Source organism: Hyla sarda, chromosome 12 (genome assembly GCF_029499605.1).
Source record: "Hyla sarda isolate aHylSar1 chromosome 12, aHylSar1.hap1, whole genome shotgun sequence".
NCBI lineage: Eukaryota > Metazoa > Chordata > Amphibia > Anura > Hylidae > Hyla > Hyla sarda.
Window position 1 is genome coordinate 39,261,949 of NC_079200.1, and position 9,260 is coordinate 39,271,208.

Sequence of the window (9,260 nt, forward strand, 5' to 3'; positions counted from 1 at the left end):
AAAACGTTTGACCTCTGTCATTGCCAACAAAGGATATATAACAAAGTACTGAGATTAACTTTTGTTATTGACCAAATACTTATTTTCCACCATAATTTGCAAATAAATTCTTTAAAAATCAGACAATGTGATTTTATGGATTTTTTTTCTCATTCTGTCTCTCATAGTTGAGGTATACCTATTGTGCTGCCTTTTTAGGTTAGCTGCATTATAATGATAGGTTGTGTAGTGTACCACTGCCATCTAGTGGCAGAAGTTAATATCAGCTTTACTTACACAGATAGTTTATACAGACAGGAAGTGACCTTTGTTCCAGGAAGCTCTTCCACCATCTTGAGGTCATTCTTCCACTGGGCAGGCAGCATGTATCTATCTCTCCCATGAGGTTTGGGACATCATCACCTGTAAGTGCCTTTTTGCTTAGTTATTTGTCATTTATGCTAGGCTAATGATTCCATGTGTACTGATATGTTGTTATTGTATTGTATTGCAGTTTCACAGACTAAAATAAAGTTGGAGTCCTCTGGTGGACAATACAAGCATGGGCTTCTGTTTACTGGAGTCTCTAACAAGTGTTTAGCTGTCCGTTTAGAACCACACATAGTCAGTGTTTTGAGAGCGGAACAGTGAAAAGGTGATAGCACAACAAGCCTGGAGATAGTAGTTGCTGCACAGACAGAATGAGTCTAAGATCAGGAAGTCAGTATAATGCTGAAGATCAGCTACCCGGGACACATCAAGGCAGGGAGAGCGCGCCAAGTGTCCAGCAGGATGATGTACGCTCACGCTCATCTAGATCAGCAAGGTCCAGTCAGATTTCATCAGCAAGTGCCCTTTTTGCCAGGGCTCGCGCCAAAGCAGAGGCTGCTCGCGTTCAGCTAGAATTTGCTGAGAAAGAGGCTGCCATTATGAAGGAAAGATCTGAGAAAGAGGCTGCCATTATGAAGGAAAGATCAGAGAAAGAGGCTGCCATTATGAAGGAAAGATCAGAGAAAGAGGCTGCCATTATGAAGGAAAGATCAGAGAAAGAGGCTGCCATTATAAAAGAAAAAACCGAACAGGAAGCAAAGTTGCATATTCTTCAACGTCAGTGTGCAGCCGCTGCTGCAGCAGCAGAAGCAGCAGCTTATGCGGATATTGAGCGGTCTGGAATGGAATCTATCCACGAAGGCCCAGATGTGCCCGAGAAACCGCTTTCCTCTGCAGAACGCACTAGGGCGTATGTCCAAGATATTTCAAGTGGCAGCTCAACAATACCGTTTCTCAATCCAAAGTCAGCTGAATTTAAACCAAAACCATCAGTACTCCTGAGCGCACAAAAACAAACCCATGAGGCTGGCAGTACCAGAGTGATAAAAGAAGAATCCTCACCGCAGCAACCCAAACACCAGAGCATGCAAGACGTCACTAAATATCTTATCCGTAAAGAAATGGTTAATACAGGCTTCCTCAAGTTTGATGACTGCCCAGAAAATTACTGGGCATGGAAGGCTTCTTTTCTGAATGCAGTCAAAGACTTGGACTTAACAGCAGCTGAGACGCTAGACCTGATGGTAAAGTGGCTTGGGTCTGAGTCTGCAGAGCATGCAAGAAGGATGCGCAGGATACACCTATTTAACCCTTCAGTAGGACTCGATATGGCCTGGCAAAGGCTAGAAGAAAGATATGGATCACCAGAGGCAATTGAAGGTGCTCTGATGAAAAGACTGGAGTCTTTCCCTAAGCTAAACAGCAAAGACAATTTAAAACTGCAAGAGCTGGGTGATATTCTTTGGGAAGTCCAGTGTGCCAAAGAAGAAGGTTATTTAAGGGGACTTGCACATTTAGATACTGCCAACGGTACTAAGCCTATAGTAGAGAAACTACCTCACCACCTGCAAGAGAAATGGGTGAGTGTTGGAGCTAAATACAAAGAAGAACATGGTGTCCCCTTCCCCCCTTTCTTTGTGTTTTCTAGGTTTGTACAGCAGCAAGCTAAGATGAGGTGCGATCCCAGTTTTTCCTTCATCACCAGCAGCCAACTGCCTAAGGCAGAAAAGCCACCTAGATCCTACAATAGGACTTCAGTGATCACCCACAAGACAACAGTTCCCTCTGAGGACCCAGGAGATTCAAGCAGCTACAAGGTAAACACCTTTGAAGGCCCTGACAGACTTTGCCCACTTCATAAAAAGCCCCATCCTCTAAACAAGTGCAAAGGGTTCAAAAGTAAACCTATCAAGGAAAGGTTAGCCTTTCTTAGACAAAACGGCATATGCTTCAAGTGTTGTGAATCCACCAAACATATAGCTAAAGACTGCAAAATACAAGCAAATTGCTCAGAATGTGGCAGTGACAGACACATCTCAGCTCTGCACCCCAATACTTTGCATCAACCATTAGAGGTCACTGAAACCCCAAAAGATGAGGGCAGGGAGCAAAAAGATAAATCAGCTATCCCAGTAATGTCCAAATGCACTGAAATCTGTGGTGACAGTACAAATCCACGCTCATGTTCCAAGATCTGCCTAGCAACAGTGTACCCCACAGGGAAAAGAGAAAAGGCAGTAAAGATGTATGTGGTTCTGGATGAACAAAGTAACAGGTCGCTGGCAAGGTCAGACTTTTTTGATGCCTTCAACATTACATCAAGGGCAGTTCCATACACCCTAAAGACATGTGCAGGAGTGATAGAAACTTCAGGGAGAAGAGCTACTGACTTTACTATTGAGTCTCTTGACAAGAGGATCCATCTCTCACTTCCCACTTTGATAGAGTGTGATATGATACCAGATGATAAATCAGAGATCCCTACACCAGAAGTGGCCCTTCATCATCCTCATCTTAATGCAATATCTCACCTTATTCCAGCTGTCCAGACAGACGTCTCTATTCTTCTACTTCTTGGAAGAGACATTCTACAGGTGCATAAGGTACGCCAACAAATTAATGGACCATTTAATGCCCCCTATGCGCAAAGACTTGACTTGGGGTGGGTTATAGTAGGAGAAGTTTGTTTGGGAGCAGCTCATCGGCCTGACAGTGTCAACACTTCTAAGACATCTGTGTTAACAAATGGACGCACGTCCCTTCTCAGTCCATGCCAAAACAGCTTTGTTGTTAAAGAAACCCTAAAACCATACTGTGGCTCTCCTTCCAGTTATGATAGGAATATTAGTAGTGGTCTGAAGACCGACAATTTAGGGAACTCAGTGTTCCAGAAGACAAAAGATGATGACAAACAAGCAATGTCCATAGATGATCAAACCTTTCTCCACATCATGGATAAAGAGACTTTCCAAGATAAGAACAACAATTGGGTAGCCCCTTTACCTTTTCGCAAACCAAGGTGTTATTTACCTAGTAACAGAGAGCAAGCCATGAAGCGCTTAAACACACTACGCAAAACTTTGCAAAGAAAGCCTGAAGTGAAAAAAGACTTTACAGAATTTATCAAAAGGATGCTGGACAATAATCATGCTGAATTAGCACCATCACTGGATAAAGGTAAAGAACACTGGTATCTGCCAATGTTTGGCGTTTACCATCCACACAAGCCAGATCAAATAAGAGTTGTGTTCGATTCCAGTGCTCAACAGGAAGGCATTTCACTAAATGATGTACTGCTGAGTGGCCCAGACCTAAATAACACACTTCTGGGTGTCCTCTTACGCTTCAGGAAGGAGCCTATTGCCTTCACAGCTGATGTGCAACAGATGTTTTATTGTTTTCTAGTCAGAGAGGACCATCGAGACTACCTGCGTTTCCTGTGGTACAAGGATAACGACATAGATAAAGAGGTAACAGAGTACAGAATGAGAGTACATGTTTTTGGTAATAGCCCTTCCCCCGCTGTTGCCATATATTGTATGCGGAAAGCTGCCCAGAAAGGTGCAGAACGTTATGGTCAAGATGCCAAGCACTTTGTGATGAGACATTTCTATGTAGATGACGGACTTGCTTCAGCGAACACACCTGAAGGAGCAGTTAACATTCTCAACAAAGCAAAACAAATGCTGGCAGAGTCTAATCTGCGACTACATAAGATTGCCTCTAACAGCAAACAAGTCATGGAAGCTTTCACCGCAGAAGACAGAGCTAAAGACCTCAAAGACCTTTGCCTGGGAACAGACATCCTTCCATTGCAGAAAAGTCTAGGCCTAAGCTGGGATCTAGATAAAGACTGTTTTGTGTTTCAGGTTTCTTCAGCAGAAAAGCCATTCACAAGAAGAGGGATCCTATCCACTGTTAACAGTCTCTACGACCCTCTCGGGTTTGTGGCACCAGTCACCATAAAAGGTAAGGCCTTAGTTCGTGAACTATCAAGTGGAGAAAGTGAGTGGGATGCCTTACTTCCACAAGAAAGACTCCATGAGTGGGTCCAATGGACAGAGTCTTTACAAGCCTTACAATGTTTACAAATATCCAGGTGTTATGTACCTCTTTCATTGTCACAGGCCTGCAAAAAAGAACTGTACATCTTTTCAGATGCATCTGTTATAGCAATAGGTGCCGTTGCTTACTTGAAGGTAAGCGATGTAGGAAATGTCTGCCATGTTGGATTTGTTATGGGAAAATCCAAGCTAAGTCCTAGGCCAGCACACACAATCCCACATCTAGAGTTATGTGCAGCTGTACTAGCGGTTGAACTGTATGAGCTAGTGAGAGACGAGATAGACCTAGACCTAGATGCTGTGAAATTCTTTACAGACAGTAAAACAGTCCTAGGCTATATCTGCAACACTACAAAGAGATTCTTTTTATATGTTTCTAATCGGGTGAACAGGATCAGACAAACAACACGTCCAGAGCAATGGTTCTATGTGCCCTCAGAACAAAATCCTGCAGATTATGCTACCAGGCCTACACAGATAGCTTGCCTTCAGAACTCTATATGGTTTTCAGGGCCAACTTTTCTGTATCAGACGGCTGTAGATAGTCCTGACACCAATGTTTACCCTTTAGTGGAGCCCGAAGCTGATCCTGAAATTAGGTCAGAAGTAGTAAGCTTCAGTACTAAAGCCCTTGACGCTAGACTGCAGCCACATCGTTTTGTAAGATTTTCGGACTGGAAGAGACTGAACAGGGTTATAGCGAAGTTAATCCATGTTACCAAAAGCTTCCAAAAGAAACCTAATGATGATCAACCTGGAAGTTGGAGAGTTTTCCATGAAAGGGTTAGTTTAGAAGAACTTTCACTAGCCAAGAGAGTTATAATTTCTTCTGTACAGCGCACATGTTTCAGACAAGAATATGACTGTATTGAACAGCAAAAGATGCTTCCTAAACATAGCCGTCTTACAAAACTAAGTCCCTTTATAGATCAATATGGATTATTGAGAGTAGGTGGCCGTTTATCTTATGCCACGCTGTCAGATGAAGAGAAACAGCCTGTCATCATTCCTCACTATCACTACATTGCTACCTTGATCATAAGATATTATCACAGTCAGACAGTACACCAAGGACGACACATTACTGAAGGTGCAATCAGAGCTGCAGGATTCTGGATTCTTGGTGGAAAACGTCTAGTGTCTGCAATCATTCACAAATGTGTCGTATGCCGTAAGCTCAGAGGGAGATTTGAAAGCCAAAAGATGGCAGAATTACCAAAAGATAGAGTCAATCCTGAACCTCCATTCACTAGTGTGGGTGTTGATGTGTTTGGTCCCTGGGAAGTTGTAACACGCCGAACTAGAGGAGGCAGCGCTGACAGCAAACGCTGGGCTGTTCTTTTCACATGTCTTTCTATAAGAGCAGTGCATATAGAATTGATTGAGTCCATGTCAGCATCCAGTTTCATCAATGCTCTGAGAAGATTCTTTTCTGTGCGTGGTCCGGCTAAGTTGATTCGCTCAGATAGAGGTACGAACTTTGTAGGAGCATGCAAGGAGCTGCATATATGTTCAAATGATGCAGAACTTCTAGATTATCTCCAAGACAAAGGATGTACATGGCTCTTTAACACTCCACACTCATCTCACATGGGAGGTGCTTGGGAGAGATTAATTGGTGTGGCTAGACGAATTTTAGATGCAATGTTGCTCCAATCCAAACCCACTCACCTGACTCATGAGACTTTGAGTACTTTCATGGCAGAAGTTATGGCCATCATTAATTCAAGACCTTTGGTACCAATATCTACAGATCCAGATAACCCAACAGTTCTTACCCCTGCTATGCTCTTGACCCAAAAGGTAGACTCTTTATCAGCCCCCTGTGGAGACTTTAGTACAACAGAACTTCATGCAAAGCAATGGAAACAAGTCCAATGTCTGGCTGATACATTTTGGAAGAGATGGAGGAGAGATTACCTATTTACCTTACAAAGTCGCAAGAAATGGGCAGAGACTGGTCCCAATGTCAAGGTGGGAAATGTTGTGTTATTGAAAGATATTCAAGAAAGCAGAAATAACTGGCCTATGGGAATTGTCACAAATACGTTGCCAAGTAAAGATGGTAATGTCAGAAAGGTTGAAGTAAAAGTCACGAAACAAGGGACTGTTAAAGTGTACGCCAGACCAGTTTCTGATGTCATTGTTCTCCTTTGAGTATTTCTATTCTGTTATTGGCTCAATACATAACTAAGAGCTTGTCACTGAGAGTTTTCAAATGTGACATTTGCCACGAGCTGAATTCCATTCTGTGGATTACAAATGGGGTAGGAGATAGTTTGGCCTAGTGCGGCTTCTCCTATCTGAAGATGGGTTTATGGACAGAACTATTTCTTCATGTGGATTGCCAGCTTGGGGTGCCACAGCCAAGAGACACTGATATTGTGGACTTATGTTATAGTTTGTTACTAGTTCTGGTCAGGAATACAATATCTTATTAATATGTTTTTCCCTGTACATCAGATATGTATAGGTAGTGATATAATGTATTATATCAGGCAGGGAGTGTGCTGCCTTTTTAGGTTAGCTGCATTATAATGATAGGTTGTGTAGTGTACCACTGCCATCTAGTGGCAGAAGTTAATATCAGCTTTACTTACACAGATAGTTTATACAGACAGGAAGTGACCTTTGTTCCAGGAAGCTCTTCCACCATCTTGAGGTCATTCTTCCACTGGGCAGGCAGCATGTATCTATCTCTCCCATGAGGTTTGGGACATCATCACCTGTAAGTGCCTTTTTGCTTAGTTATTTGTCATTTATGCTAGGCTAATGATTCCATGTGTACTGATATGTTGTTATTGTATTGTATTGCAGTTTCACAGACTAAAATAAAGTTGGAGTCCTCTGGTGGACAATACAAGCATGGGCTTCTGTTTACTGGAGTCTCTAACAAGTGTTTAGCTGTCCGTTTAGAACCACACATAGTCAGTGTTTTGAGAGCGGAACACCTATGATGAAAATTACAGGCCTCTCTCATCTTTTTATGTGGGAGAACTTGCACAATTGGTGGCTGACTAAATACTTTTTTGCACCACTGTATCACAGAGCTGGTAAATGATAGAGACCTTATGCTCCTTGTGTCATTCATGGTTCTCTTAATGAATTGTAGATCACCAGTGTCAGCAGCACTCACGCAGGCCTAGACCATGACACTCTCGCCCCCATGCTTGACTGTAAGACACGCTTGTCTTTGTACTCCTCACCTAGTTGCCATCACACACGCTTGACACCATCTGAACCAAATAACTTTATCTTGATATCATCGGACGACAAGACATGGTTCCAGTATTCCAAGTCCTTAGTCTGCTTGTCTTTAGCAAACTGTCTGCAGGCTTTCTTGTGCTTTACCATTAGTAGAGGCTTCCTTATGGGACGACAGCCATGCAGATGAATTTGATGCAGTGTGCGGAGTGTAGTCTGAGAACTGAACATAAGGTGCCATGTTGAACTTCCAGCAACCAATATTAGAGAGTGTGAGGGCGATAACATCAAATTTAAGACATCTGCTTCCCAGTCCCACCTGAGACCTTGTAACACTTACGAGTCACATGACATCAGGGAATGAAAATGGCTATTTGGGCCAAATCTTGCCATTTTATCTTAGGCGTGTCCTCACTTTTGTTGCCAAGGTTTGGACACAACATTACACACTGTTATACAGGCTGTGCACTCACTACCTTACATTGTAGCATAGGGGCATGTCTTCAGTGTTGTCACATAAAGTTATAATAAAATATTTACAAAAATGTGAGGGGTGTACTCACTTATGGGATATACTGTATATATAATGTGAGGGGTGGACTCACTTATGGGAGATACTGTATATATATTATGAGCATAGGCGTGCGCACGGGGTGTGCCGGGTGTGCACAGGCACACCCTAATCACCGCAGCCGCGGCCCGCTGCTGCAGGACTTTTATTTTATTTTTTTATTCCTCACTACTAAACCCCAGCCTCACCGGACATCCCCGACATCACCAGCCGGAGGACGGGGGATAGATTGGCCGGAGCCGCAAATTTAAAAAAAAATGCATTTTTAAACATCCGGTGTGCCCTGAAAGACTTTCATGGCACACCGGATGTTTAAAAATGCATTTTTTTTTTATTTGTGGCTCAGGCCGCTCTATCCCCCCTTCCTCTGGGCCGCTCTATCCCCCGTCCTCCGGCCGCTCTATCCCCCCTTCCTCTGGGCCACTCTTTTCCCCTTCCTCCGGGCCGCTCCTCCCCCCTTCCCCGGCCGCGTACACTGCTGCGCTAACTGCAGACGCAGGGGCTGCCCCGCAGCTGCGCACGTCTGCCTCCACCTACCGGGATGCTCCTGGCCGCAACTCCTGGCACCGAGTGTCCATTCCTCGGCATGAGGAAGAAGTGGGCGATGGTGCAAAGTGTGCAGCAGATGGGAGTGGACGTGCCCGGCCTCTGACCCCAACATGGCTGCCGCAGGTAAGAAAAGTGCACAGACCGAGGACGGGAGGGGGGTGGGATGTATGATGTGTGTATTATGTATGTATGATGTGTATTATGTATGTATGGTGTGTATTATGTATGTATGATGTGTATTATGTATGTATAATGTGTATTATGTATGTATGATGTGTATTATGTATGTATGATGTGTATTATGTATGTATTGTTACGCCGAGCGCTCCGGGTCCCCGCTCCTCCCCGGAGCGCTCGCTTCACTCTCGCTACCGCAGCGCTCCGGGCAGCTCCACTGACCCGGTGCGCTGCGATACCGTCTCCAGCCGGGATGCGATTCGCGATGCGGGTGGCGCCCGCTCGCGATGCGCGTCCCGGCTCCCGTACCTGACTCGCTCTCCGTCTGTCCTGTCCCGGCGCGCGGCCCCGCTCCCTAGGGCGCGCGCGCGCCGGGTCTCTGCGAT

General features: G+C 44.4%; 2 protein-coding genes across 2 annotated transcripts; both read left to right on the forward strand.

Annotated features, from left to right (window-relative positions):
- Positions 1-209: 209 nt before the first annotated feature.
- Positions 210-5,566, forward strand: LOC130296286 (uncharacterized). The gene is made up of 3 exons (XM_056547677.1): positions 210-404; positions 494-5,463; positions 5,550-5,566. The coding sequence occupies exons 2-3, from the start codon at positions 681-683 to the stop codon at positions 5,564-5,566; spliced, it is 4,800 nt and encodes a 1,599-aa protein (XP_056403652.1). The 5' UTR covers positions 210-404; positions 494-680.
- LOC130296780 (uncharacterized) lies at positions 5,454-7,322 on the forward strand. The gene is made up of 2 exons (XM_056548702.1): positions 5,454-7,101; positions 7,191-7,322. The coding sequence occupies exon 1, from the start codon at positions 5,577-5,579 to the stop codon at positions 6,528-6,530; it is 954 nt and encodes a 317-aa protein (XP_056404677.1). The 5' UTR covers positions 5,454-5,576; the 3' UTR covers positions 6,531-7,101; positions 7,191-7,322.
- The last annotated feature ends 1,938 nt before the right edge of the window (positions 7,323-9,260 follow it).

Coding starts and splice junctions, on each gene's coding strand:
- LOC130296286 (XM_056547677.1), top strand. CDS start 681: ATGAGTCTAAGATCAGGAAGTCAGTATAATGCTGAAGATCAGCTACCC.
- LOC130296780 (XM_056548702.1), top strand. CDS start 5,577: ATGGCAGAATTACCAAAAGATAGAGTCAATCCTGAACCTCCATTCACT.